The sequence below is a fragment of the Microplitis demolitor genome, chromosome 5 (genome assembly GCF_026212275.2).
Source record: "Microplitis demolitor isolate Queensland-Clemson2020A chromosome 5, iyMicDemo2.1a, whole genome shotgun sequence".
In the NCBI taxonomy this organism is placed as follows: Eukaryota; Metazoa; Arthropoda; class Insecta; order Hymenoptera; family Braconidae; genus Microplitis; species Microplitis demolitor.
In genome coordinates this window covers 1,893,023-1,920,083 of record NC_068549.1, presented here as the reverse complement: position 1 = coordinate 1,920,083, position 27,061 = coordinate 1,893,023, and the positions used below count along the sequence as shown (strand labels likewise).

The following is a 27,061-nucleotide window of genomic DNA, read 5'->3' as shown; positions in this document are numbered from 1 at the left end:
TTGTTAATTTATTTAATTATATAAATTATATGTATTTTTATCAAGCACCTTTAGTTGTTATTATTAATATATATTTAAAAATTATGACTAACTTTTTTTTTAATTGATTTAAAAAAAACTATAATAAATAAATGACGAATTATTCCTTTTAAAATAATTAATATGTCAATTACGTAATTAGGCTTAAATTTTAGTTATAAAAAATGTTTTAAGATTTTTTTAAAATTACATATTTTTAGTAATAAAAAAAAATTATTTTATTTTCATAAAATAAATTCCGAATAAATAAAAGGTATTTTAAAGCTCAAGTAAATAATTAATTATTTAATCCTAATAAATTAATAAATCTCAAAAAACATTTTGTACAACTAAAAGAAAAAGTCTCAAATGAACTAATATCTATAATTTTAAATAATAAGCGTGTTAAGATTTATATAAAAATATTTAAAAACTCAAATTTGATTCGGAATTCCACACCATTAAATTTCATCAAAAAGATTCTGCATTAAAAAAAAAAGAAAAAATTAAATTAAATTAAAATTTTAACTGACGTTTAAAAAGTTCATGATTTAGTAAGTAGAAATTTCTTACATTTGGTTTGTAACAACTATTTAACGAACATTATTTCCATTCAATAAATAAATTTAATGGATTTAAAAATAGTGATGTGTTTATTTTATTTTTTAAATTACTTTAATCCAACACATCATTTTTGCGCGTCAACATGTCCCTCAATTTATTAAATGGATGATTATTGACAGGAGCAAAAGTTGTTGGTGGAACTTGGGCTGCTGATTCAGATTGAGATTGTGAAATGTGAACCACTGATGCTGGATGTTCTTCAGCGTCTACACTACACACAGTAACAGTATACGTGTCATTACTGTCTGTAGAACGCTCGAAATCCGATGGTTCACCTAAACAATAACATTAATTATCCTCATGAATTATTTCAAGCTTTTAATTATTTTTAATTTATAAATTAACGCACCTTTAATTTAAACTTTCATTTAAAACAAAAAAAAAAAAAAAAACAAATACATTACTATCAATTTAAAGATTTTAACGATAGCTAGAATGGAATGTAATCAAGTTATTTTTGTATATCTCTCCTGGCATTTAAACTCACGGTAAACATATTATTATTTCTTAACGCAAACAATCTTGATACGTTATCAATTTAAATGCATATCGTAAATGAATATGTACTTAATTATATTTATATATATGCATACTAACTGAGAGATAATAATTAAAATAAATTATGTAATCAAGTACTTACCGTTTATACTGTGAGTGTCCGATACTAGAAATGTCGTGTTACCAGACGTCTCGCCGTTATGCGAACTCCTGCTACCTCCGGATGTTATCAACGACCTAAAAGAATCATCACTACTGTTTGATGAATTTGAATGACGGCGCTGTTGTGATCTCAATGCTCGTGTAAATGGATTTTCACGTTGCGGTGTAAATGTACCACCTTGTGTACCTAAAAAAAATTTTTTTTTACTAAACTCAGCTCAAGATTTTTAATTTTTTAAAATGTTAACTCCCGGGAAATTTAAAAATTTTAATTGCGCGGTACTGAAAATAAATTCAAATAAGCAGCACACATCTAATTGATGGATTTGAAAAAAAAAATTACTGTCTAATTAAATAATTGAAAAAGTAGTAAAGAAAAAAAAATAAATAACCAGATTAAAAATTACCTTGATGACCATCTCTGATAAGTGGAGTCGAGTCATCAGCATCTGAATCACTCTCGCTGTCAGTAATTATTCTTTCATCCGCGGCAAAAACTTTGCGCTTACATACTGGACACACGCGTTTATTTTTCGTCAACCAGGGGTCAATGCACTTGGTATGATATGCTAAAAAAATAATCACCAATAAATAAATCAATAAATAAATAACTGAAATAATAAAACATAAATAATTACCATGAGCACAAGGTAATACGCGTAATTTTTCGTTCTCCACATAATCATCTAAACAAATAGCGCAGGTCTCATAAGGATCGCCTTTGGTGTACTTGTGTGTTGGTATTTTTTTTAAACTCGACTTAGGCAATCTATGCCTACGTTGTCTACGTCTATCTTTTATACATCTTACGACCATGAAAATAACCATGACTAGGAAACATATACCAACAACAATTGCAAATGGTAATAACAAGTGGGTATTTATATTAAAAGGAATATCATCATTTATCAATACAGAGAAATCATTGTCCCATAAATAATTTTCTTTTATTATTAAACCCGTTATCTGGCTTACGAATACTGATGGTATACTTATTCCAAGTGGTTCCTTGGCTGACATTGGCTCTGTAGAAAAAATTATCATTATCAATTACCCATTTAATTAATTAATTATTCGAGGGGCCTCAACTTTTAGGTGAAATTTTTTTTTGTCACTTATACCTTCAGTTCCCGCCTCTTTAATTATCATTATCATTTAAAATAATTACCTAATTCATTACTATTAACATTATGAACAATAACTGCATCATAGCCAGCTTTTTGTGCCATTCGTACTTTTATTTCAAAACTACAATTGTAACGAGCTATTAATGCTATCCATAGACCAGTATAATTAGCGTCATTTGGTGGCGGGGATATCAAACGACATCCTGTTGGTGGCTGTGCATAAACAACTTTTCCCTAAACACAAAAAAAAAAAATTAATAATTAACTTTTATAAATTTATGAGACGAAATTTCTTTAGTTACTTACCCTGATTCCTTCGACAGGTATAAGAGGACCAAACCGCGCGGGTATGTCGCGGAATTCTTCTTCAATTTGGTGCTGCGAGGTATCAGAGAAAACAAGAATATCCCCGTAAATATTCGCCGCCATCGTGGACAATGTCAGACACAATAACACCCGGCGACTGGTACTGCAGCAGTATGACAACATTATTTTCGTTATTTTTTATGTGTTATTTATTGCACTGTAATTTTTTAAATGGTCTCAAGAGGCACTTTCACCCCATAAGGATATATCACATCCTATGAATCGTCGTGTGGTGATAAGTGACTTAATTTTATGTCACCTTTTTTTATTGATGCGTAAATACTGCCCTAAAAATATAATTAATAATTAATAAGCATCAGTGGTTTATATTCTGATAAATCTTAAATTTAATATCTAAAAAAATTTTTTTTGATTAATTAATTTACTGGCAATTATACTTTTGTCTCTTTTACTGTTTTAATAAAAAAAATTTATGTAAATAAAAATAATAATTTTTGTCGAAATTTGTCTCTCCTCAATTTCTAAGGCAAAAAATTTAAATAAAATTTTTTTTAATGAGACCTAAAAAAATACTCCGTCCCTCAGCCTCTGGAAAATTAATTTTTGCGATAATGTAAATAATTAAAACATATAAATTTATCTTACTGCAATGTAAGACTTGGTGACTAACTCATCAGTTTTTCTACATAAACATAAACAATATCGCTCATACATATATTATTCTCAGTATTTATTTACTGCAATTTTATTGGTAATGACACCCTCAAACTATCGCGTTGTATAAATCATCAGTTATCAATAAATATAAAATAAACATTAACGTTTTGATAAATAAACCAGCAGATGATTTACTAATTAAGGAAAAATTATCTCAATTTCAGATGACCTTCTAGAGAAATGTATTAACAATTCTATGTACACTGAAAAAAAAAAGATTTGCTTAAGCCAAGAGAAATTGTCTTGGTCAGAGGAGTTTTTTACTTTATCTGAGAAAGTTGGGGTTTTCAAAAAAATTTTCTTTAACAGGGGTCTGAACTTTTATCTCAATCACACTTAAGTCGACGAACAATACTATGCTTGTTGCACTTGCACAGTAAATGGGAACTTTGTCCAGATTTTTCCTTTAAACAAATGGATATTTTTTAAAAATAAAAACGTAGATTGCTAGATTATAAAGCTTCGAGCCTCGTTCTTAATTTCCATTTAGAGGATTTGCTTTAGAGATAGGCGGCAAAAATGACTATAAATCCTCCTTAATAAATTATTGGATATCGGATAGATTTCGCAGTATAGATAGTCGGATCTCGTTATAAGACTATCATTATGTCTTTTTTACAAACCAGATATCGCGATAATTTGAGAGAGAAACTAATAAAAATTCACTCACTAAAGAAAAATAAAAATTCTTGAGTGAGAGTAAATATTTTTTATTAAAGAGAATCTATGGTCATTTTTGACCACACGGAAATATGAACTATTTAAATTGAGAACAACAATTAATTAATACATAAAGTATTCTGATAAAGTGATCAGTTAATACTATCATTCGAAGTAGTAATTTTCTTATTTATCATTAAAACATGAGAAATTACAGAATAAATATGAAAATTTATTGTCTATACTATTTGAACTTTAAAAATCGTAACTGATACTTAGAAAATTGACGACACGTATTATAAAATTTATTATTTAGAATGTTAAAATTCCCTATATTGACACCCGAGTTCCGGGTTACAATTTCAAACACTAATTGTTAAAGTTTATTTTTTTCCATGTAGTATTGTTCATCGACTTGAGTGTGATAGAAAAACGTGCAGACCCCTGTTAAAATAAGGAAATAAATATATGATTCAGCATTTGTCTTACTAAGAAAAAAAAATCTTAATTATCTAATACGGATTTACGTTCGTAAGCGTTTATATATATATATATATATATATATATATATATATATATATATATATTGAATCTAAACTACTACAATTTATATCTTTATTCTTAGCTAAGTTTTAATTTGCATTTTTATTACTGTGTACTACTACTCAATTAACTATTGAAAAAAAAAAAAAAAAAATAATAATAATAATAATAATAATAATAATACTCATTATTATTACTATTATTATATTTATTATTATTTTATAATAATTTAGAGATAAAAAAAATTGATGATTAAAAATAATAATAAAAAAATTAAATATTTACAACTAATTAAAGACAATGACAATGTATTACGTATTAGCAATAATTATATACTATTTAATAATAATAATTTAAATAGATATAGGTCATCTGATATAAAATCAAAAGCTAATGTAATAAAACTAGTATAAGGGGATTTAAGTTACGATCGTAAGTTAGAAATTTGAAATAAAAAGCATCAATGATGCAAATAAATATGTTTATATATATTTACATATAAATATGTGTAAGCAAATCTTTAAATGTGACATTTATAAACAATTTGTACATAAAATATGAGTGTGTATAATATATATTTGTATATATTACATATTTATCGTTTAATAAAGATGTATGAATATATATTAAGATATATCAAGGTTGTAGTGTCACATGTATTTAAAATACATTAACTACGTCTTAATGATAAATATCCATTGTCATATTTTAGTAAAATAATTCAAATATTTATTATTGTCATTGTCTTGAGTAAATGATATATTTAATATTTGACAGCTGAATGATAATAAATCTAGAGAAATGAGGTTAGAGTTTTATTTTGTCGAATTAGAAATAACTTTGACAGCCGTAGAGACTAGAAAATCCAGGAAATTAATTAATTATTAATTATTGAAATGGATAAAAGTATATATGTATATATTTATATTGAGTAATAAAATTTTAAAAAACTTACCATTGAGATTTAAAAACTTAAATTCAAGTAACGTCACTTTTATTAATTGCACAGGTAATTTAATGCACTTTCATCTTTCTGGATTTATGATTGTTGTATTAAAATGAGTAACAAGTACAATGGTTACTTTTTTTTATTTTTACGTAAAAGTACGATGTATATATGTATATATTATACAGTGTTTTCTTGTCTTGTACGCAAATTTTTGTCTCTGTCTGTTTCTATTTCTTTTTCTTTTTATTATTATTATTATTTTTTTTTTAATATTACTAATGTGTTCTTTTTTTATTTACGAAGAGGAACTGTGGAACTGAGACTGAATTTTACTATTGTTGTTGTTATTTTATTGTAATTATCGAGACGAAGACTGCAGCGCCAAAATTTTTGCCGCGTATTTTTTTAAATTTGCGGGATAATATTTTTCAAACAAAATTTAAAAAAAAATAGAAAAGTAATTTCTTCAAACTCAAAAAAATATTTAGAGCGAAATTCCCAGTCCCCAGCTCCAAAATAAACTTTTTTTACGAATTTATTTGGCGCCAAAATTTGAAATTTTTTTTTAAACTATAACCTTTATTTCTTCTATCTTTGTAATTATTAATAAAATATCTTAAGTAAAAAAAAATTTACTTGCAAAATATATCAGCCAGTCTCTTTTTATATGACAGAAATTTTTTAAAAATTTTTTTGATGTCAATTTTTTTAATTTTCGGTGGAAATAGAATTTGAAACGAAAATTTTTATGATTAATGACTCGGTAATTAAAAATAAATTTTCCGAAAGTACAAACAATTTATTACGATGATCACTAAAAAAAACTAAGTAATTTTTTTAAAATGAACAAAACAATCCAGCCAGAGATTTGACGGCCGCAGCGCTGCGACTTTTAAAAATGGCGGCTGCGCGCGCGCACTTGTCAGAAATTCAAAAACTCAGCCGCATGACTAAATGAGGGTTATGTTTTGTAACCCAAATAAATATAAATATATTTAACGTCAACTCACTAAATATTTACAACTAGTTGAATAAAAAAAGAACATTGTCTCAAAAAATAACAAGAATGTTAACTTCAATCAGATTGTATTCCAGAATAGGAGCGAAGAAACCCAGAAAATTACCTCCGGTAAGGATGAAAAAGCCGAAGAAAGGTCATGACCAACCATTGCCAAGTAATGAGTAATTAATTTATCAATATAATTAAATAAATAACTACATATATTATTGATTTATAAATAAATTCGTTCGTAGTCTTCGAATATTCAACGAGTCGTCCATCTGATCGTCGCGTTTATGTATGGGGCCTAGCAAATCACGGTGCCCTAGGCACACTAGGACGCACCCGGGCCCTGAAGGAAGGTGTGAACTTCATAGCAAAACCCAGTCGTTTGTATTTCGCGGAGCATTATCCAGTGACAGACATAGCCTGCGGCTACGGTTTCACTCTGATCGGTGTAAAGTCCAACGACAAGAACATCGTCTACGGGAATGGGATAAACACAGACTCGCAACTCGGGTTCGACCCCAACGATTTCCGGTTTAAAAAAATTGCAAGCACAGGTCAGCTACCAGTCGCACGACCGATTCCTCTGCCATTGAAAGAAAACTCAAGCAAAGTCCTGGGTCTTGCTGCTGGCAGAGCTCATTCGTTGATACTGACCACCGAAGGGGTTTTTACACTGGGTAATAACGCTTACGGACAGTGTGGGAGGTCAATAATTGATGATGAAAATTATCATGAAAGTCATGTTATTTTCCATATTCCTGAAATAAAGGGCCAGCGTATTGCTGCCGTTACTGCTGGTCAAGACCACAGGTAATTTTATATATTTATTACAAACATATTGATGTTGATTGACTTGGTCTAGATAATTTAATTTCCTACTTTGCTCCAGTATTTTTTTAACTGAACAAGGACAAGTTTACGCGTGCGGTTGGGGAGCCGATGGCCAAACTGGACAAGGACATTACGAGAACCAGTGGCAGCCTGGTCTAGTCAAAGGCGAGCTGGCTGACGAAAAAATAGTCAAAGTCGCTGGCACTTCCGACTGCGTACTGGCACTCAGCGGTACAAAAATCATTTTAAAAAAACCTAAACCTCAGTATCATCTCTTATAAAATAAATTTATTGCTTTTGAAAATAGAAAGCGGCAAAGTTTTCGGCTGGGGTAACTCAGAATACGGACAACTGCCAGTCCAAGATGACAACTTCCAAGTTAACGCAGCAATCGAGCTGTCTGATTGCTCCGAATTCGGGCGCATTGTTGATATCGCCGCTGGCGGGAGTTTCTGTATGGTACTGTCAGGTAATTTAATTCATCAACTTCAAAACCTATCCCCGTTTTTACAAAAACCTTCGTATTTAGTAAAAAAAAAATTATTTTCCCCCAGAAACTGGAGACGTCTACGTCTGGGGCTACGGTATCCTAGGATTTGGACCACAAATTACAAAAATCCAAATACCGACACTAGTTCCCAATACTCTTTTCGGGCGGAATCCATACCAACCAGACATAAAAGTAGAGAAAATCTACTGCGGGATGAATTACATGTGCGCTGTCACCAACCAGGGGGACCTCTACACCTGGGGACACAACGTCTACGGATATCTAGGACTCGGCAACTGCAAAGACCAATTTTTTCCTTTAAAAGTCGCCATCGGCGCTCTGGTTGATAAAGTGGCTTGTGGAGTCGATCATACTGTGGCACTTTGTCGGCCTTTTATTTAAAATTTCGTACTAGTTTTTAGGAAATAGATTTTATAAATAAATTTTTTTTATTCTGTAAATAAATCATCAGTTAATTACTTAGTTCATTAATTCATTCATTTATTTATCCTTTAATAAATTAATGAAAAGTTTTGGAAATGTAAAAAAAATTGTAACGGTAAAAAGTTTTTTTATCTCGCGACTTATCTTATCACCATAAAGTTATCGTAGTTGATTCAGATGAATCAACTAGTGTCGAAAAATCTATTTTTTTAAATTTTTCTACACCTGTAGTTTAAGTTACGTTTAAAAAAAAACTCCAGCAATGAAACAATCATTAATTTCAATAATTTACGTACTTTTGTTGGTAATAATTATAATTCTGAGTGTAAATTGTGATAGAAAAATTCCAAACTATCTAGAGGAATGCTACACAAATAAGACATTAAGTGGACCACGTTTACCGATGACTTTAAATGTCTTGATAGACATATTTCGTAAAGTGGAAATTTTCACCCAGACATCAGTTGACCTGAGGCTGATGGTAACTTCAATGTTGCACAGATTCAAATTCGATGGGATTGAGTATCATGAAGTGAAATCGAGTTATGAAATTTTGCCATTCAGCGGCACGGGAAACCAGCGAATTAAAAATCAAGTAGTAAACGAATTTATTCCTGGTAACCCATATATTTTTCCAGTGGAAGCTTTGAGTTTGATTGAACGATGCACTTTACATCGTGCGATTTCTAATACTGTTGCTGATCACAATCAGCCGGATAGCAAACTGTGTACTGATAGACCGACTGAAAAAATTTATGGTAAATTTATGATATACTTTTAGTGATTGTTGCGTTCCAGTAAAATTTATTTAATTATAGTGTGCCGTCAGTTGATCCCAACAATTTGATACCACGACAAGTGATCCCTATAAATTGATCCCACTGACATTTGATCCAATAGACATTCGATTGAAAATTATGAAGATAAAAATTTTCAAGATGATGATTATGAAAGTTATGAAAATCTTGATGTAACTGATGAACTAGAAGATCAGTTGTGAGTTGGATCAGTTGTCAGTTGGACCAGTTGTCATTCGAATCCAGTCTGTGGGATCAATTGTCATGTGATCAGTTGTCTGGGATCAGTTGTCATGGAACCTATGGAGAATAAAGGCAGACATCAGCATTGAAAATATTTTAAATCGCAATAAAAATTAAATAATTGACTAATTGATCGACCTGGGGTCAATTGACATCCCAATGAGGACCAACCGAACTTCATTACCAATACAAACATTTAAATAAATACTGAGAAATTTTCAGTATGTAACTGTGATATTTATTTATTGATTGTAGCAAAATCATCAGGAAGAAATAAAAAATTATGCCCATTAGAAGAAGGGATTATTTTAACTGAATTCGGTACAGTGGCACCTGGTACACTGATAGCAGCAATCGCAGCAGCGCTCCAGCATCAAAATGTTGCTGTTAAATTATTGTATGACTCAATACAAAATGATGAACATGATTTTAATGATTATGAAGTCGATTTTGTTATACCAAAACATGAAATTTCTCTGAATAAATCAATGTGGTTCAGTAGTTTATCGAAGTCAAATGCTCGAGTTGATAATATTTGGCTGGCGACAATAGCGGGTAATTTTGAATTGATAGTTTATTTTATTTTATTTATATATTTATTGTTTTTTTTGAATAATTCAAGGCGAGTTGGCTGAACTAGTGGTTTATCAAGGCCCAATAAAAGCCGACAAGATGTCATTAGGGTCGAGTGGATTTTGGGACAGCACAATGAGACCAATGTTATTTTTTTTACTCAATAAGGATGACAGTTATGATGTTACTAGAGCTGAGATCGTTGGTGCAGTTGATGGTAATTTATTTAATTAAATATTGAGACAATTGATTAATTTTAAATAAAAAAATTAAATGAAGTTGCAGCGCGGCGCATTCCGGAATGCAGCCTTATTAATTATTTTTATTATTTGCGCGATAAATTTAAATATTTGAAAAATAAATAATTGGAAATGAGAGAAAAATTTTAAATCGTAAGTCAAAGTAAAATGGCGGCAGAATATCATAGAAAAATATTTAAAAAAATTTAAAAAAAAACACTTGAGTGTTTGAACAAACCTTGGTGGGGAAATAATATGCAGAAGGGTGTCCTAATACACTTGGAGATTTAATTTAAATTGCTCCAAGTGTATTCCAGCTAAAAAACGTCACTTAACTGCTATTTCCCACCAGACGATGCCAGATGAGTTTGCTCAGGAACTTGGAAGGTATCAGCATCAGCCATCAGCAACACTACACTACCACTGAACACTCAATACTTTACACTAGCACTGAACACTCAACACTTTATACTAACACTGGACAACTACACCAAAGATACTTTTCACAATTTAAATTAATAAAATATAAATTTTACAATCACTGCACAATTTTACACGACTTAACTACACTACTGTGTTTCAATTCAAACGTAAAGAACAAAGAAGGATCTGGACTACTACCGCCTTTGACGATGATACTGACTGCCGCTATTGGACCGCCAGTTGGATACAAAGCAATCGATTTTGCGACTCGTTCTCCCTCCCCCACTAGCAAAAATTTGAACGTCGAATACAGCGACGCGCAACAGCGACGCGCAGTAGCACCAATGGCGCGAAATTCAAAAATTGAAATTCAATAATTTTATCAAAATTCATTTATGTCAATAATTATATTAATTTGACGAAAAAATATGCTCTTAATTTATTATTTTTAATTAAGAATTTGTTAACTATTCTTAGTAATCACGCGGTAAATTTGAATATTCGACAAATAAATTATCAGAAATTTAAAATCATAAGTTAAAAGAAAATGGCGGCGAAATATGTTAGAAAAAAATTTTAAATATTGTAAAAAAAAAACACTTGGGTGTTTTAACAAACCTTGGCGGGGAAATAATATGCAGAAGGGTGTCCTAATACACTTGGAGATTTGATTTAAATTGCTCCAAGTGTATTCTAGCTAAAAAACGTCACTTAACTGCTATTTCCCCACCAGACGATGCCAGATGATTTTGCTCAGGAAGTTGGAAGGTATCAGCATCAGCCATCAGCAACACTTTACACTACCATTCAACACTTAACGACACCACAGATACTTTGCACAATTTAAATTTTACAAACACTGCACGTTTTAATTAAACAATAACTATTAGCAAAAAATTTAATGATGAGTACATGACGCCACTGCAATACTGTGTTTCAATTCAAACGTAGAGAACAAAGGAGGATCTGGACTAGTACTGCCGTTGTCGATGATACTGACTGCCGCTATTGGACCGCCAGTTGATACGAAGCAATCGATTGTTCGATTCTCTCGCCCCCCACTTTAGCAAAAATTTAAGCGTCGAATATAGTGACGCGCAGTAGCGCCATCTTGGCGCGAAATTTCAAAATTGAAATTTAGTAATTTTATTAAAATTTATTTTTGCCAATAATTATATTAATTAGACTACAAAATATACTCAAAAATTTTTATTTTCATCAATAATTTATGAATTATTCTCATTACTTGCGCGGTAAATTTAAATATTTGAAAAATAAATTATTAAAAATGGGAGAAAACTAAAAATCGTACGACAAAATGAAATCGCAGCAGAATGTCATAAAAAAATATTTAAAAAATTTAAAAAGAAAAAAACACGCAAGTGTTTTGCGCAAAAATCGTGCAGGGCATTTTGGAGTGCACCCTATATTTATAAGATGGCGCTTGATAAGGCGCAATAATATATTTAATTTATAATTTAAGGTTTTATAATCGCCAACAGTTTAAAAACATGGATGAGTCATTTCAGTAATTTGCGTCTCAGTCAAATTTTTGATATTTATTACTCTTCAAAAGGCGCATTTTTTGATTCAGACATCGCAGCATGTGAACGTGGTAAAGTTTTTTGGTACCACGGCTCCCGCCAAATGTTAAAAGAACAAGTAATATATAATTAAAATTTAATTATAAAAAATATACAAAAATAATTCTTGCAAGGGTTTTATAGCCGCGTTACTGCCTAGTAATTTATATATTTAAATTACAGACATACGCAGTGTCGCAAGTATTAGCGTATAAAAAAAGTGTGTCGTACATGACTGACGATGCACTTGACATGATGGTCAATTACGCAGTAAATAAGTTTACTAATTACGTAAATAATAATTTATTTACTGAACTTCGTTGCCATAAAGAAAAGAAGTATCCAAATGTCGAAATATTCGTTGCGTTTGATGGTTCCTGGTCTCAGGAATATACTCAAGATTTTTTATCGTAAGTAATTCTTAAATTTATTATTAATCAAATTAATTATTAGTTGTCAATTACTTTTAGAGTATTGATAGAAGATTTAAACGTATCAATATACGGTTCTAAAATCGGGATACTCGATGGCAATACAGGAAAGTGGATATTAAATACAACGAACAGTTCGTCGACGGCATACGAAATAATTTATCAGCTAAACTCGTCAATAAGCTGGCCGACGAATTTAAATTTATCGATAACACTAGACAGCATCGATGGTTATTTGACAAAAATGTGGGACAAAAAATCAGCGAGTCATCAAATAGGAACTCTGGGCCAAGTGATTTTATTTCTGGCCCCTCGGACAATCGTCCAATCAAGCAGAGAAATAAAATCGTCATTGAATAAATTGAAGCAGAACCACCCGGATGTAAATATCATTTACTACGTGTCCAAAGAAAATTTACAGGGTTTCAAAGACTTATTGATTACTCCCGAAGATTATTTGATTGACACCGCGGGTGTTGATGACATTGTCAACTATGTTATGACAATTCCCCGGAGTCTGAGGCGCAGTTGCAGTAAAAATGACAGCAGCCCTCGGGATCAGGTCGAGGATTACGTAAGACCGCGGGAGTCGATAATCTACCGCTTGGATGCTCAGTGGAGACGAAATACCCAAAGGATTTCTATGTCTGTGGTGTCAGTTGGCTACGGCAGCTTTGAAGTCTGCTGGTGGACGCAGTTGGAGGGAAATATCATCAAAAATAAATTCGACTGTCGCGAGTTATCTCGACACATGGAATTTATAATAAATGATACTCAGGATTGTAGAGACAGAAGTATCAATTGTCCAGCGATTTATTATCAGATTCGCGGGCTGAGTTCGTCTAAAAAATGCGCGGGTAATTTAAAATAATTAATTATTTTTTTTAATAATTGATATTTTAATTAAATTCTTTTTCAGAAATCGAATGCCGAACACCGGAATATATAAGATATATATTAAGACTCAGTAGTCAATGTTCTCATGCTCCAGTACTGTCTTATAATTTATTTTTATTATTATTAATTAGTATTAATTATGTACTAAGTTGACTTACTGAAGATTCGATGAAATATTTTGTACGAAAATTTTAATTTATATTTAATACTGTACTAAAGTACAAAGTTACAATTAATTACTTACTTACTTACATATTTTAATAATTATTTATATTTATATACTTTAAATTAATTAGCATTTAATTGAAAATGTTGAGCAGTGAATTCATAAATTAATCTTATGAGATACTGGAAGTTACTTGAGTCCGCAAGTGTACCGAGGTTTGAATCTGACAGGAGCAAATCAAGCGGGGGAAGAAAATCATTTATCGAATCTCCTGAAAAAATAAATACATTTTTTTAATATTCATTTTTATATTATTTAATTAATTAAGAATTATTAATTAATAAGTACAGTCGAATTCCTTTTCCATTAACTCGGACAGCCTACAGAGGGAGCGGAAATTTCGACTTATCGAATGCCACTTCTTTAAAAAGTAAACTACACGCATGCGGTCTTACATCACATGTATGATGCATATATAAATGTCAAGATTGAGGGGAAGTTCCGAGTTAATGGACGGGCTGTATTTTAAAAAATAAAGTCATACCATGTAGATGAATAAGACTTATAATTTTAAAGAATAACGTCTGCTGTATTTGTTGCTCTGGATTTTTTGAAACTGTGTCCCATCTATCCCGCTGCGCAGCCCTGGCCCAAATGCTCAACTTCAGTCCCATTTTATCCTCATTCTCATCAACGTAATCCAATAAATCTAAAGCTTTCTTAAAGTCAAAATCTGTGACCGGCAAATTTTCTTCACAGGTGTACAACTAAAAAAAAAAAATTTATTTATTTATTGAAAATTTTATTTAAAATAATAATAATAAAAAAAAAAAAAAAAAAAAAAAAAAAAAAAAAAAAAAAAAAAAAAAAAAAAAAAAAAAAAAAAAACGTACGGTAATCAATTCAACTGGAGTTAAAACCCTCAATTTTTTAGTATCGTAACCGTAGGCTTCCAAAACATCAGCTGGCAATTCTTCTTGATGGGCAATGAGCTCCAACTCCCGATCAATTTTCTCACAGTTCTCATTGATCTCTTCCTGGATTTCATCCGAGCAAATAAGCGCGAGTTTACTTAAGCAGAGCATGCTCTTTTTTCTCCTCACTAGCTCAACTTCTTTCATCGCCAGTTTGTGCAGAGTATTAGCAGCCAGCCTGTACTCTTCCATCAGCGAGTTCTGTACCCAACTGAGTTCCGGGTGCTCGGAAATTTTTTCCATCAACTCACCGGCTCCCTCCCGCCGGCACCTGTCCACCAGCTGTCCAGATCTACCATCTCTCACATACCAGGAGAATAAAAATCCCGCAAAGTCCTGAGCTGCAAACTTCTCCGCGTAATTATCCAGCTGCGTTTTGTTGTCAGTCAACTCGCAAATCCTCACCAAGGACGCAAAGTCGCAGTATTTTTCCGCCAGCATGGCTGCGTTTTCAAACTGCTCGTTCCTGATCAGCGGCGCTATCAAATTTGTTCTTTCAACCTCGTACTGCTTCAAGAGAATTTCAAATTTATCAGTACCCCGTACGCTCTCCAAGTGACACTTTTTACCATCAAGTATTAAGTCAATTAAACCAACAATCTGGTCGTACAATTCGCTCTTCAGTGATGTGTCATTGGTACCAGTCACTCCATGCTTCAGCGTTAAATTCTGCAGAGTGTACAGACAGTTACGTAAATCCTGTTTGCTACCGACACTTCCAGTAGCTGAAGCTGAAGCAGCTGTCCAAGGTAAGTACTCAGTAATAGCTGTCGAATTACTCGATGGGACAAAACGGTCAGCATTCGCTTGGCGGAATTTTATAACTTCATGTAGAACCCCCAGTAGAATAGAGTTTACTTGCAGTATGTACTGAGAAATTTGTTGCGAGGGTTTCTCTGACTGCGAGACTTCGAGGGCGCTGCTCACCAGGTTGGGCAGGACCAAGTGAATCGTGCTGACTTGCCGGTAAAAAATGTCTCTGGCCGTGAGTTCACTCGAGGCCGTAGCCGCGGCTTCTTCAGTCAGCGTTCGCTCAATAACCGGGTCCACTAACTCCGGGTACCGATTTTGCAAATTGAATATCGCGAGGGCCGCGACTATTTTTTCCGCATACTCTCCAAGGACATGAGAGGTCGCCATGATTACGCCGCGATAAGTAACCGCGCAAAATCTCTCCCAGAGCCCATACTCTTTTAAAAAGTTAACGAATAAATTCAAGGCCTTTTGTTTGCCCTCTAGTTGATGAGGAATCTGCATTGACATCACAGTAGTTATAGTCAGCGACGAGTCCAAGTGGTTTGCCCACCGTGGGTCATTTGCCGGATAGTCGTCAATAAGTTTGTTGGCAACCTTGAGCGCGAGTGTGTCCAAACTCGCGTCGATGTCCATCACCGGCTCTTCCTCAACTGGGAACAACTCTGCCAGTATCTGCTGGCACTCTGCTTTGTTTTGTCTCAAGTGGAACAAAAACGCGGCTTTCAGCTGCTCGACGCCATCGGACGTGTAATACATCTCGCGTATTTTATCATTCGAGTACTGCATCGTCAGCGTGTCCATCAAATTGTCACCCGCGACACTAGAAGGCGGGACGATTCCATCAATGCTAGTATTTGTTATACTCATCCCATTGTTGCTGATGTCAGCATAACTGGAGTTCAAATCTTGGGCTGTAAAGTCGGAGGTCTGGATGGTAATGAGTCCCAAGTTTCGCGTGAACAGTATCGGGGTATTGGAACACAAGTCGCCGCCAAGTATTTTGTCTTCGCCTCGACGTATCAAGTCTATTTTGTCCTGCTCATTCTCATTGGTCACGTTGATAACCAGTACCGTGCAGTAATTATAAACGATAGCTTCCCAGCCTGATAAAATAAACCGGAACGAGTTGATTGTACTGTCAACGTTGTCTTGATAGAGCATTGGTCCCAATTTAATCGGCATGAACCACTTGAAAGGTGTCACTAGTGTCGTTGAATTTAACTGCAATAATCCAAGAGCGAACTGCACTTGGGGTGAAATGTCTTCGCAGTGAGCTGCTACTAGCAGGACAATGCCTTCGTCATTGGTCTGCATGTCTATCAACCAGGTGTGGACATTAGATGGATTGCAGACCGCATTGTCCCAGATGTAGCGTTGGAACGCCTGGGTAACGACATGCCCGACATCTTCGTCAAACTCCATTTTCTCTTGATCATTCGCTGGGAAAGACCAGTACTGGAGAGAAGAGCCGGCGAGGATTAGTACCCGCGAGCCCTGGTCTCCAAAGTAAGTGCAGAGGACTTTAGATAATTTGGTCTCTGTCATAGGAGACTGAGGTATCGTACCGAAGATTAACGAGGACATGCGTCGGCCAATTCCCCCTAACCACCCAGGACTCGTTCTCAGCACACGACAGGTGATGTTGTTTCTACCAGCGGTGAATAAAGGCTGGAGAAGAGCCACAGTGCAAGTCGTGGTGGCTAAAATGCACCCGTGGCCAGGGATGTGGGTAAGACAATCAACTTCTTGACCAGCCAGCTCTGCGGAAATTTCAATTGACGACTCCTCGTGAGCGATCGAAGGCCAGTACCTCACGATTCCTTCGGGAGAGACTGCCATGCAACAGGGAACCTGGTGTCCAGATGGTATCCACACTGATATGCAGTCTGCTTTGTGTGCTAGATCACTCTGGGGTAATAGTAACTCACGGCACTGGCTCTTGAACGCCATACGCTGCTGCTTCGGGTCATGAATTGTCGTCTTGCACTGCCAGACTAAAAGACGACGGTTGCAAACCAGCCAAGCCCATCCGTTTTGCGACACTCGGACGCTTACTTCGGTGCTGCGGTCAACGAATGTCAGGGCTTCAGTTACTAGGACTGGTAACGATGATCCAAATGACTCGACAGTATGTCCAGCACTGCGACAAAGTACTTGGACAGATTGATTTGAACGTCCGGATATACTGACTCCACTGAAATATTATTTTAGCATTTGAATTATCACTTACTATTGAAGTAAGAGACTCAGTACCCGACCAGGGAACTAGTACCTGATCGCTCATATATTTATTAAATATAAATATACAAATGCATGAAGTGATCTACTAGTTCCCTGATTGGGTACTAGGTCTCCCATAAATAAATTAATTAATAAATTTACCTGCTCTGTCGTCTTAACGATTGTGCCATTGATAATCTTTTACGTGATGGTGATGCCACACTCCGACTCATAAAACTTCCAATACTATGTCGGTCCATTTTTATTTCTCTAAACTAATAAATCTGTAAATAAAATATTAATTATCATCAATATCTATAAATAATTACAAGTAATTTAATTACAAATACTAGTTTTATGTCAGACTTAAAAAAAAAATTTACTAAAAATTTGTAACTTCTCGTTTAATTTCTAGAAATTGTTTATCAAAAAATATATCAATAGAAAAATATGAGTATTTATAATAATTATCAACTAATTGTTTATTTAAATTAACATTGGAAAAATAACCGCCAATTCTAACCTATTTTAAAAATTTAAATTCAATATTTGAATGTCAGTCACTGATTTTGTTGATAATAAAAAAAATCTCACATAGTTTTTTGTAAATAATAAATATGAAAATAAATATATGACTAATTTAATTAGTAAAATAGTAAAAGTAATTTATTTATATTATTTACGTTTTATTTTTCACACCTCAAATTATCTACTGATAAATTAAAGCCGGTTTCAAAATTTACAATCGACAATAATTTAAAACTCGATATTTTTTGTTCGAGAATCGAATTTTTCAAACAATGCAGCCAACAATAAAAATATTAAAATAAACAAAAATATTTTTTTTATATTTATTATATTATATTTTTAATCTCTTATCATATATAAAAATAATATTTTATCACTTAACAAAAAAAAATTTTCAAAGTTTCGTTTTTTTTTTGACTTCTAAAGTACAAAGAAAAATAACAGTGCAAAAAAAAATAATAATAACAATAACAATAAAAATAATAATTATCTCATTGTTATCAAATTAACCAGTCGAGAATCATCTGCTTAAAAATATTTACAAAATAATTATTTCAAAAATAACCTTCAAAATTAAAAAAAAAAAAATAATTAAAAAAACTCTGTGTTTGTGTGCTGTGTAAATTATATAAAAGTGTTGAATATACACACATATATAAAAATATATAACCTCAAGAATCTTCAAATTTATCTAATCTAGATATAAGATTTATTTTCTTATCTTTGAATCCATCTAATTATGCATTAAAAAAACATAAACAAAAAAATTTGAATTATGATATGAAGAAAAAAACAAATAAATGATTGATAATAATAATTATCAATGATACTAATTACAAGTTGTATAAAATAATTTAAATTTGAAAAATTTGAGACTTTTAATTCATAATTTTTATTTATAATTTAAATTTTTAAAAAATGGATAATTATCCGGCGCCTAGATTTGAAGGAAAATTAGAATCATTTGACTCCTGCATGATTGACGTCCAAGGACGAGACATAACTGCTGGTGTTGTCAGTCAGAGTCATCAGGAAACCAGATGCAATCCTGATAATAATGATAACAATGAAGCGACACCGATACGGGACGATCACCAGGACCACCAGGATCAGGATAATCGACACACGATTCAAATAGCGACCATTCAAAATAACACGACCCAAAATATGACCTTGACTCCCATCAGGTTGCCCGCAATTCTAGACGGTGAATTTTTTTCAGTTGTCCGGGTTGATGACACAAACGTCACAGTCCGCTGTCAGCAATGTCATAAATTATTAAATGGGAATCTTAAATCAACGGGGAATTTCTTGAGTCACATAAAAGTTAGTTTTCTTTATTGATAAATTATAAAATTATTTATCAAAAATTTATCAGAACCCGAGTGACTGAGGTGGACATTTGCTAAATTGATGTTGAGTTTGCTAACAAAATTACAAATTCTTGGCATCAATTTATTATCAATGTCATCAATTGTCTTCTCTGGCTACTTGAGTTCTATTTAAGTTTTAATTTAAATTTGAATTTTTTTTTTAAATTATAATTGGCGCGAAAATATTTTGATCAATAAAACAAAATAAAGTTGCCGATAGTCATTTTAAAAAATTAATTATTGATATATAAGTAAAGATCTAATGCTGATAAATATTTAAATTTATTAATTACTGGATTTTTTTTTCTTTAGAGAGTCCATCCAATGATAATTGAAAAAATAAAATGTAAATCGAATCAACGTAAACCAGCGATAGCTTACGTGGATTTATCATCAGAAAAAACACCAGAAATAATAAAAACTAAACGTGGATATCGTAAATGTTCAAAACAAGTAAGTAATTGTCTTCAATTGAACTTTAATTAATAGCCCAATAAAAATAAGATTATTAATTTCAATAAATATTTTAAAATTATCAATAAAAAAAAACTTTTTAATGTCATTTTAAAAATGAGTCTGGTTTCATGTCCAGGGTATTAAAGAATTGAATTAAATTGATGTAAATAATTTGAATAATTTGACAGGAAGAGCCACAAATTAATGGAGAAGAAGTATTTGATCCAACTCCAGACATATGGAGCGAGTCGCCGGTCAAGAAACGTAAGCACGACGACAGTGACACTGACATAAATAAATACTTGCAGTCTAGCAATTCCTCCTCAATGGAAGACGAGTTTGACGCAATCGGAAAAAATGTTGCCGCGAAATTACGCGGTATGCGATTGGACCAGAGGATAGTCGCGGAAAAACTTATAAACGACGTGCTGTTCGAAGCGCAGCTCGGTACCCTCCATCGAAATTCAACCTTGCAAGTTGAATGACGTCCATTTTTTAAATAATATTCCATCAAGTATCTAACTTATTAATTAAGAGATTTAATTATCGTTTAGTTGATATTTTATTGAAAATATAAATAAGTAAGTAACTGTCTGATAATTAGATCTCTTTAAATTGTCAAATTTTTCTAAATGTATAGAAGATGATAAAAAAAAAAAAAAGTTTATACTTAGTAATGTAAATAATATTTTTATTTAACGATTTAAATTGCTGCCGAAATATTTGTACACTAAAAATATTAAAAAATTTTATCTCTTTACAATCACAATGTTTTTTATATTAGTTAAATAGTTGCCGAATTTTAATTATTACCTATAATTGTAATTTACACTGCAAAATATTTGCGGAGTGAACGTGGATTAAATTCGGAGTAAATTCCGACGAACTCCGAATCGGAGCTAATGTGAATTTAAATAAAATCCAGTTCACTTCAAAATCACTCCTAGAAAAACTCGATTTACTCCTTATGCGGAGTAATTTTTTTTTGACTCCGTAACTCCGTGGCGGAGTAAATTTAAATTTAAATAAAATCCGTAATTACTCCGATTTTTTACAGCATAAGCTTAAGATTTAAATATAAATACTAAAAATTAAACTTAGTCGCCTATGAATACAAATATTTTTATACTAAAAAAAATTTATAAATATATATTTATGTATGTATATAAATAAGTATCAATAATAAGTGAAATTGATATGACAAAAAAAATAATGTGCATACGTAAAGTCAGTCCTTAGTCTTTTAAAAAAATACTGAAGAATTATTAATTAAAAAATAATAAATAATTAGGTAATAAAAAATAGTTAGCTGGCGTAAATACGTCGTTGTCTGGGTTTAAGAATGACCTGGTAGACACCAACGGAAATAATACAAAGTCCCATGCTGACGAAAATCGCATAGAACATGTAAGTGTACCAAAACCCGTCCCAGTCTTCAAGAGTAAACCAAGTGACGGTCATAATTGTATTTTGTAGGATAACAAATATATGATAAAATAGCAACCACTTGTCGGCATATTTAAATTTAACGCGATACTCGATAATACTGATAATATAAACGGAGCCGAGCCATAGATTAACAATAAATGTTGTGATGTTGAAGTCTTTTGCGTAGTAGAATAAATAGCTGAGCATGATGGCGTAGTGGAGACCAATTACTCCTGACAGCCAGAGAGGGTAGAACTCGTAGAAAAGCGCAATCGCGAATATGCGAGCGAGGATGAAGCAAAACCACCAGATAAAGGCAACGAATTTACCAACGGGATCGTCTTCCTCGACTATTTTTATCGAGTCGACACGACGAGGGAGACGCAAACTGCGCCAGCGACTCTGAGTCTGGGGACTTGATTCGTTGTTTATTATCCTCTCGGTAGATTTCCCTGGGTCTTCGGATGATGGATCCGCTTCCAGAGACTCCCGGATCACTGAGTCCGGGCGCGGAGGCGCCTGCATTTCAGGAACTGGCAGAGGTGTCACGCTGGTGATTCCTCTGAGTGGAGCTGGGGGAGGAATTATTTGGGCATTTTTTGGTGGTAGCGGTGGTGTTGATGATATTTGCCGCTCTAAAGTCACGCGGTGCAACTCAGTCTCTTGTATTGCTGGTGATTCTGATGACACTGCCGCGGGATTTAAATTTATCTCGAGGTTCTGTGACGGCGATGGCGGTTTCAATGGTTTCTTTTCGTCTAAATTTCCAAGTTCCTTTAAATTTAATAAATTTTTTTTTAGTAGATTTGCAAATTTGTAAATGTAATATTGATAGAGAAAAAAGTTTTATGAATAATTATTAATTTTTTTACCTGTAATCGATATTTTTTTAACCACATTGCCCATGGTAGTCGTCGACCATTAGCTCTTTGACTTTCAAATCTTTGAAATGACGCCGTTTGAACTGCCAGTACAACAATTGAAGTAAAAATACAAAGTACTTGAACAACAACTGTAATTTAAATTATTCATAATTTAAACCATCGCAGAAAAGTCAACTAAATTATTTTTTTTTTTAAATAAAATATCAATCAATAAAAAAGTAAATTTACTCTTTCAATAAAAGACCCAATTATGGGCATACTTATAATGCAAATAAATATGACTTATATTAAAAAAAAAATCTGTAATTTAAAAATAAATTAACAAATATAAAAAATATATCAATGAAAAAATATAAAACATACTTGATTGATATGTGCGTATAGTATATCGTTCTCTCAACAATAAATGTATTTGAAAAATAGCTTGAGGTGCTGCTTGAAACCATGATTGCAAAAAAAAATATAATTCAATAGCTGCTGGTGCTGCGGCAACACTCAGTGATTTATTTCTTTCATCACCGCGCAATAATATTGCGTCTATTATCACAACTATTTGACCAGCGAATCTGCAACCAAACAATTAATTAAAGTCTGATAATAAAAATAATAATAATTGGTAAATTAAATCACAGTTACAAGGATATAGAGTAGAAGTACCAATTGTGGCCACTGCTCCGATTTTAATTAATAAAAAAATATAAAATATAATTTCCGTTGTAATTATATGAGAAAAATATCTTTGAAAAAATTTTAAAAATTAATTATGTCATTAAATTTTTTACAAATTATTTTATTTTAATTTTCCATGTCCAAAACTGGTACTTCGACTTATTATTTAATGTCTGTTTTAATTATTATACAAAGTTTCATTGGTTTTCCAAATTTTTTAAGTACAGAAAGACAAGAAAATTCATAATTAAAATTTTCCCTTAATTATACCAGTAAAACCATTTAATTATTAGATTAAATTACTAATTAATTTACCAATTACTATTGAAATGGATATGAATTGAAGTAATTTGAATAATAATAATATTAATTACCTGTACAAAGCAAAGAATGGAAAAGCAATAAGTTGACACAATTGAATAAAAAACCAAGCGACGACACCTCGTGATAGTTTTTGATCCTCAGTCATCCACCAGTCAGGACGTGAAACTGTCAATACAAAATAAGCAATTGCCGGTGCATACATGAACCCAATTGTCAGACCACCCCACACCGGATTGCTTTCGCGAAAATGCTGGATCGCAACAACAAGATCACTTGCAAAATTAATCATATAAATGCAGCAGCTCACTAACGTTGGTATTAAAAATATCAGATAAATTTGTTCCGTGGATTTCAGAGGTATCTTCAAACAACGTGTTGATTTTTTATCACAAATCGGTTCCATTGCCATCGCCATTTTTTAAATAAATCTTTTTTATTTTAATTACTGAACTCAATTAGTTTTATTTTATCAAATTGTTATCACTGTTGCTATGGATAACAAAATAGTTATAATAATAATAGTTTTATCATCTACAAAATCACTGTCTCAAATTTATCATGTTACTTTTCTTATCTACAATGTTGATAATAATTATGAATCAGCCATTAATCATCCGTTAATTCATCAGTCAGTTTTATTTAAAATTCAAAGTCTTTTGTTTATTTAAAAAAATAAACATAATTTTAAATTAAGCAAAATGTTTTTTAATTTCCACTGCACGTTTAATTTAAAGTTCCATTTAATTATAATTTAATTTTTATTACATTTGTGCTGTCAATTAATTATTTAAAATTAAACAACGAATTTGTACTCCAATTTAAATTTAAAATCACGAATTCATTATTTTTAAAAATTAAATAAAGAAATTAACACTTAAATTTTAAAAAATAAAAAACAAAACAATTCATTTTCAAAAAATTTAAATTAATTTTAAAATTCCCACCAAAAAATATATAAATATAATTATTTATTATGAGTTATATCAAATCACTTGACACAATATTTAACCTTGGTAATATCCAAGAACACCTGGTGAAAAATCCAATACCTTCAATTGCGATACAGTTATAACTTTAGACACCACCGTACCGTTGTATGAATCCATGTGTTCATATAAAATAATAATAACAATAATAACAACAATTATTATGATGATGAAAGATTTAATATCCGTCACAGCTGAATGAGCACTCGAACTTAAGCCAGCTTTGGAGTTACAATAATTTGCTTTAAGTGATTAAACTAAAAAAAAAAAATAATGATGGTAAAGATAATGGGACTTGAAAGAGAAGGAGAGAATGTGGAAGAGATGAATAAGTTGTGAATAGAATAGATAAATAAATTAAGAGGAAAGAAGCGGAGAGATGAGAAATGAGCGGAGAGATGATGAGCAGTCGAGTGTTGGGTTTACGCTTACGGCTTAAGTAGCTTGTAGTTTTACACTAACACATGTAGCATGTAGGTATTGTATGTACACTTGCTCTCTGTACACTGTACATTGTACATATATATTGTCAATTACTCTATACTTTAGGAAGTACAGGCCGCAGACTCCAGACACTAGACACTAGACATATAAGTCTTTAATTCTTCATGTCACTCCAAATTAAAATCCTGGATCCTGGTATAGATGGGATTGACGAGCAGATGTTGCAGTTGCAGTACCGCTAGATAATATAAAATATATTTATATGTATATGTATATATATATGTATGTATGTACATGTGGATGGGTGTACGTAGAAAAGTCATGAGCTAGAGTACTTACACTTGTTTTTACGCATTGCTGTCTGCGGTGTAAATAAAATATTACGAGCAAGAATATCTGGATATTGAGCTCCAGGCTCTGCTCTGCTCGATGGCTGGGCTGGGCGAGGTGGTAATTGATGACAATGGCCGCTGTAAATTTATTGATCCATTTACTCATGTAATTTCTTGGATTTACACTTTGGAGAATTTCACTTCATTATCAATCATCTGTTTTTATTTTTAAATATTCACTCCTTTGCAGATTTATGACCACTTTTTTTTTTTTTTTAATCGAATTTAAATTTATTTTTTTTTGGCGCGAAAACTCATGACTTTTTTTTTATTTATTTGAGTACCGACAATTTTATAATTATCAATTTCGTATTGATAGACTATATTTTCATATTTATAATGTATGTTGTGATATTTATTGATTATTTATCTTATCAATAAATATCACTTTAATATATATTTTATATGTATGTAATTTAAATCTCGCAGGTTTACTTTCAAAAATTATTTAAATATTTTTTATTTGATAAAATTTTAGTTGATTCGATTTATTGATAAATAAAAACGTACAAATATTCAAATTTGAAATTTGTGTCAGAATTTCAAACCGTTGGTAAATAAAAATAGTAATTTAAAAAAATTACAAGTAATTTTAAATATTTATTAAAAAAAAAAAAAAAAACAATTATTATTGATTGGTAATAAAATTATCCAGTAATAATAATATTTAATTTAATTGGCCAGCGTGTCAATTGAAGTTGGTGATGCGCTAGAAGCTAGAAGAGGTTAGTAACTGGGAGTATTCAAATGTAAATATAACCTATAATTTATATATTTATAAGAGAAAATAAATTCCATTTATTTAAATAAAATAAATTTACACAGAAATAAAATACCAAGATGTCATGGATCCGGGAAAACACATTGAACTGTTTGCAATCATGTGCAGTGAAAGTAATCAAAAGTGGACAGGTACCTCGACATGTTGCTTTTATAATGGACGGGAACAGGCGATATGCAAGTAAAAAAAATTACGGCAGTTTTATCCAAGGACACACTGAAGGGTTTGATAAATTAGCGGAAACTCTGCAGTGGTGTCTGGATCTTGGAGTGAAGGAAGTGACAGTTTACGCATTCAGCATCGAGAACTTCAAGAGAGGCAAAGAGGAAGTGGACGAGCTGATGACGTTGGCTGAAAACAAGTTCCAGAAGCTGCTAGACGAAAGGGAAAAACTTATGGAGCACGGGGTGAGGATTTGCGTCATTGGGAACCTGAGTCTGATACCAGAGAACGTGAGGAAGCTCATGGACAAAGCAGTATTAATTACCAAAGACAATTCCAAGGCTCTGCTGAACGTCGCCTTCGCATACACGTCCAGGGATGAAATTGTCGAAACCATAAAAGTGATGTCGGAAAAAGTTTCCAGTAGCCAATTGCTTCCGGATGACATTAATGAGAAATTATTTTCGGAGTACATGTACACCAGACAGTCCTCAGATCCTGATTTAATCATTCGTACCTCGGGTGAAGTGAGATTCAGTGACTTTCTTCTCTGGCAGTTTAGTTACTCGTATATATATTTTTCAAAATCGTTTTGGCCTGAGTTTAATATATGGGATTTTTTGACTGCGATTTTTTACTACCAGCGAAATGCTGATGAGTTACAAAGACTCAGATGTTACGGAGAGACAGAGAATAAAGTTTGATATTTTTGTTAATAAATTTGAACATTATCGAGTGTAAGAAACTTGGTCATTATTTTATTTCACTGGAGTACTGTCATTTTTTGGCATCCGGGAATTAAGCGCGAAAAATTCAAATTTTTTTTTTTAATTCTAGATGAGCTCATGGGTTAGTAATAAAAAAATTTACTCACCCTGATGCCTATTGGTATCTTTTGTTATGGATACTTTGTTATAAAAAAAGGTGCATAAT

At 32.1% G+C, this 27,061-nt stretch overlaps 7 protein-coding genes across 13 annotated transcripts; 4 read left to right on the top strand and 3 right to left on the bottom strand.

Annotated features, from left to right (window-relative positions):
• Window positions 1-262: 262 nt before the first annotated feature.
• Window positions 263-5,929, bottom strand: LOC103569342 (E3 ubiquitin-protein ligase RNF13). Of its 2 annotated transcripts, XR_548917.3 has the most exons (8): window positions 5,632-5,929; window positions 2,736-3,082; window positions 2,471-2,663; window positions 1,941-2,327; window positions 1,710-1,871; window positions 1,283-1,489; window positions 592-917; window positions 264-500 (listed from the first exon to the last, which is right to left on the bottom strand). XR_548917.3 is itself a non-coding variant. In XM_008546600.3 (7 exons), the coding sequence occupies exons 2-7, from the start codon at window positions 2,916-2,918 to the stop codon at window positions 694-696; spliced, it is 1,356 nt and encodes a 451-aa protein (XP_008544822.1). In that variant the 5' UTR covers window positions 2,919-3,082; window positions 5,632-5,929; the 3' UTR covers window positions 263-693. The 2 variants fall into 2 exon arrangements, 1 of the variants encoding a protein (XP_008544822.1); XM_008546600.3 differs by having other exon boundaries at window positions 263-917.
• Window positions 5,930-6,543: 614 nt separating this feature from the next.
• LOC103569341 (RCC1-like G exchanging factor-like protein) lies at window positions 6,544-8,438 on the top strand. Its single transcript, XM_008546599.1, has 5 exons — window positions 6,544-6,800; window positions 6,880-7,444; window positions 7,524-7,696; window positions 7,773-7,934; window positions 8,020-8,438. Exons 1-5 carry the CDS (start codon window positions 6,692-6,694, stop codon window positions 8,355-8,357), a joined length of 1,347 nt encoding a protein of 448 aa, XP_008544821.1. The 5' UTR covers window positions 6,544-6,691; the 3' UTR covers window positions 8,358-8,438.
• Window positions 8,439-8,596: 158 nt separating this feature from the next.
• Window positions 8,597-13,811, top strand: LOC103569388 (uncharacterized). Its single transcript, XM_008546671.2, has 7 exons — window positions 8,597-9,157; window positions 9,695-9,994; window positions 10,062-10,229; window positions 12,158-12,336; window positions 12,441-12,667; window positions 12,728-13,545; window positions 13,608-13,811. The coding sequence occupies exons 1-7, from the start codon at window positions 8,662-8,664 to the stop codon at window positions 13,736-13,738; spliced, it is 2,319 nt and encodes a 772-aa protein (XP_008544893.1). The 5' UTR covers window positions 8,597-8,661; the 3' UTR covers window positions 13,739-13,811.
• On the bottom strand, window positions 13,775-18,467 carry LOC103569340 (nuclear pore complex protein Nup133). 4 transcript variants are annotated; one of them, XM_008546597.2, is made up of 5 exons: window positions 18,401-18,467; window positions 17,864-17,985; window positions 14,645-17,675; window positions 14,296-14,518; window positions 13,775-14,022 (listed from the first exon to the last, which is right to left on the bottom strand). In XM_008546597.2, the coding sequence occupies exons 2-5, from the start codon at window positions 17,959-17,961 to the stop codon at window positions 13,874-13,876; spliced, it is 3,501 nt and encodes a 1,166-aa protein (XP_008544819.1). In that variant the 5' UTR covers window positions 17,962-17,985; window positions 18,401-18,467; the 3' UTR covers window positions 13,775-13,873. The 4 variants fall into 4 exon arrangements, with proteins under 4 accessions (XP_008544819.1, XP_008544817.1, XP_008544820.1 ...); XM_008546595.2 differs by having other exon boundaries at window positions 18,385-18,440; XM_008546598.2 differs by having other exon boundaries at window positions 18,296-18,423.
• A 278-nt stretch (window positions 18,468-18,745) lies between these two features.
• Window positions 18,746-20,639, top strand: LOC103569339 (uncharacterized). The gene is made up of 3 exons (XM_008546593.2): window positions 18,746-19,555; window positions 19,915-20,055; window positions 20,247-20,639. The coding sequence occupies exons 1-3, from the start codon at window positions 19,148-19,150 to the stop codon at window positions 20,541-20,543; spliced, it is 846 nt and encodes a 281-aa protein (XP_008544815.1). The 5' UTR covers window positions 18,746-19,147; the 3' UTR covers window positions 20,544-20,639.
• A 132-nt stretch (window positions 20,640-20,771) lies between these two features.
• LOC103569338 (uncharacterized) lies at window positions 20,772-25,363 on the bottom strand. Of its 2 annotated transcripts, XM_008546592.3 has the most exons (6): window positions 25,133-25,363; window positions 24,782-25,031; window positions 23,414-24,606; window positions 22,734-22,936; window positions 22,359-22,498; window positions 20,772-22,260 (listed from the first exon to the last, which is right to left on the bottom strand). In XM_008546592.3, the coding sequence occupies exons 3-6, from the start codon at window positions 23,776-23,778 to the stop codon at window positions 21,364-21,366; spliced, it is 1,605 nt and encodes a 534-aa protein (XP_008544814.1). In that variant the 5' UTR covers window positions 23,779-24,606; window positions 24,782-25,031; window positions 25,133-25,363; the 3' UTR covers window positions 20,772-21,363. The 2 variants fall into 2 exon arrangements, with proteins under 2 accessions (XP_008544814.1, XP_053594945.1); XM_053738970.1 differs by having other exon boundaries at window positions 23,414-25,031.
• A 230-nt stretch (window positions 25,364-25,593) lies between these two features.
• Window positions 25,594-27,060, top strand: LOC103569336 (dehydrodolichyl diphosphate synthase complex subunit DHDDS). Of its 2 annotated transcripts, none has more exons than XM_008546591.3 (2): window positions 25,594-25,910; window positions 26,011-27,060. In XM_008546591.3, exon 2 carries the CDS (start codon window positions 26,026-26,028, stop codon window positions 26,830-26,832), a length of 807 nt encoding a protein of 268 aa, XP_008544813.1. In that variant the 5' UTR covers window positions 25,594-25,910; window positions 26,011-26,025; the 3' UTR covers window positions 26,833-27,060. The 2 variants fall into 2 exon arrangements, with proteins under 2 accessions (XP_008544813.1, XP_008544812.1); XM_008546590.3 differs by having other exon boundaries at window positions 25,594-25,934.
• The last annotated feature ends 1 nt before the right edge of the window (window position 27,061 follows it).

Excerpts from the sequence above, each read along its gene's own strand:
- LOC103569342 (XM_008546600.3), bottom strand. The coding sequence starts at position 2,918 with ATGTTGTCATACTGCTGCAGTACCAGTCGCCGGGTGTTATTGTGTCTG. Across the intron at positions 1,490-1,709 it reads TATCAGAGATGGTCATCAAG|GTACACAAGGTGGTACATTT; the intron begins GTAATTTTTAAT and ends AATTTTTTTTAG. Across the intron at positions 918-1,282 it reads GGACACTCACAGTATAAACG|GTGAACCATCGGATTTCGAG; the intron begins GTAAGTACTTGA and ends GTTATTGTTTAG.
- LOC103569341 (XM_008546599.1), top strand. The coding sequence starts at position 6,692 with ATGTTAACTTCAATCAGATTGTATTCCAGAATAGGAGCGAAGAAACCC. Across the intron at positions 7,697-7,772 it reads CTGCGTACTGGCACTCAGCG|AAAGCGGCAAAGTTTTCGGC; the intron begins GTACAAAAATCA and ends TTTTGAAAATAG. Across the intron at positions 7,935-8,019 it reads TTTCTGTATGGTACTGTCAG|AAACTGGAGACGTCTACGTC; the intron begins GTAATTTAATTC and ends ATTTTCCCCCAG.
- LOC103569388 (XM_008546671.2), top strand. The coding sequence starts at position 8,662 with ATGAAACAATCATTAATTTCAATAATTTACGTACTTTTGTTGGTAATA. Across the intron at positions 9,158-9,694 it reads ACCGACTGAAAAAATTTATG|CAAAATCATCAGGAAGAAAT; the intron begins GTAAATTTATGA and ends TATTGATTGTAG. Across the intron at positions 10,230-12,157 it reads GATCGTTGGTGCAGTTGATG|GTTTTATAATCGCCAACAGT; the intron begins GTAATTTATTTA and ends TTATAATTTAAG.
- LOC103569340 (XM_008546597.2), bottom strand. The coding sequence starts at position 17,961 with ATGGACCGACATAGTATTGGAAGTTTTATGAGTCGGAGTGTGGCATCA. Across the intron at positions 17,676-17,863 it reads TCGTTAAGACGACAGAGCAG|TGGAGTCAGTATATCCGGAC; the intron begins GTAAATTTATTA and ends ATAATATTTCAG. Across the intron at positions 14,519-14,644 it reads CTCCAGTTGAATTGATTACC|TTGTACACCTGTGAAGAAAA; the intron begins GTACGTTTTTTT and ends TTTTTTTTTTAG.
- LOC103569339 (XM_008546593.2), top strand. The coding sequence starts at position 19,148 with ATGGATAATTATCCGGCGCCTAGATTTGAAGGAAAATTAGAATCATTT. Across the intron at positions 19,556-19,914 it reads ATTTCTTGAGTCACATAAAA|AGAGTCCATCCAATGATAAT; the intron begins GTTAGTTTTCTT and ends TTTTTTCTTTAG. Across the intron at positions 20,056-20,246 it reads ATCGTAAATGTTCAAAACAA|GAAGAGCCACAAATTAATGG; the intron begins GTAAGTAATTGT and ends ATAATTTGACAG.
- LOC103569338 (XM_053738970.1), bottom strand. The coding sequence starts at position 23,778 with ATGGCGATGGCAATGGAACCGATTTGTGATAAAAAATCAACACGTTGT. Across the intron at positions 22,499-22,733 it reads TATACGCACATATCAATCAA|TTGTTGTTCAAGTACTTTGT; the intron begins GTATGTTTTATA and ends TTTAAATTACAG. Across the intron at positions 22,261-22,358 it reads TAAAAAAATATCGATTACAG|GAACTTGGAAATTTAGACGA; the intron begins GTAAAAAAATTA and ends TTAAATTTAAAG.
- LOC103569336 (XM_008546591.3), top strand. The coding sequence starts at position 26,026 with ATGTCATGGATCCGGGAAAACACATTGAACTGTTTGCAATCATGTGCA.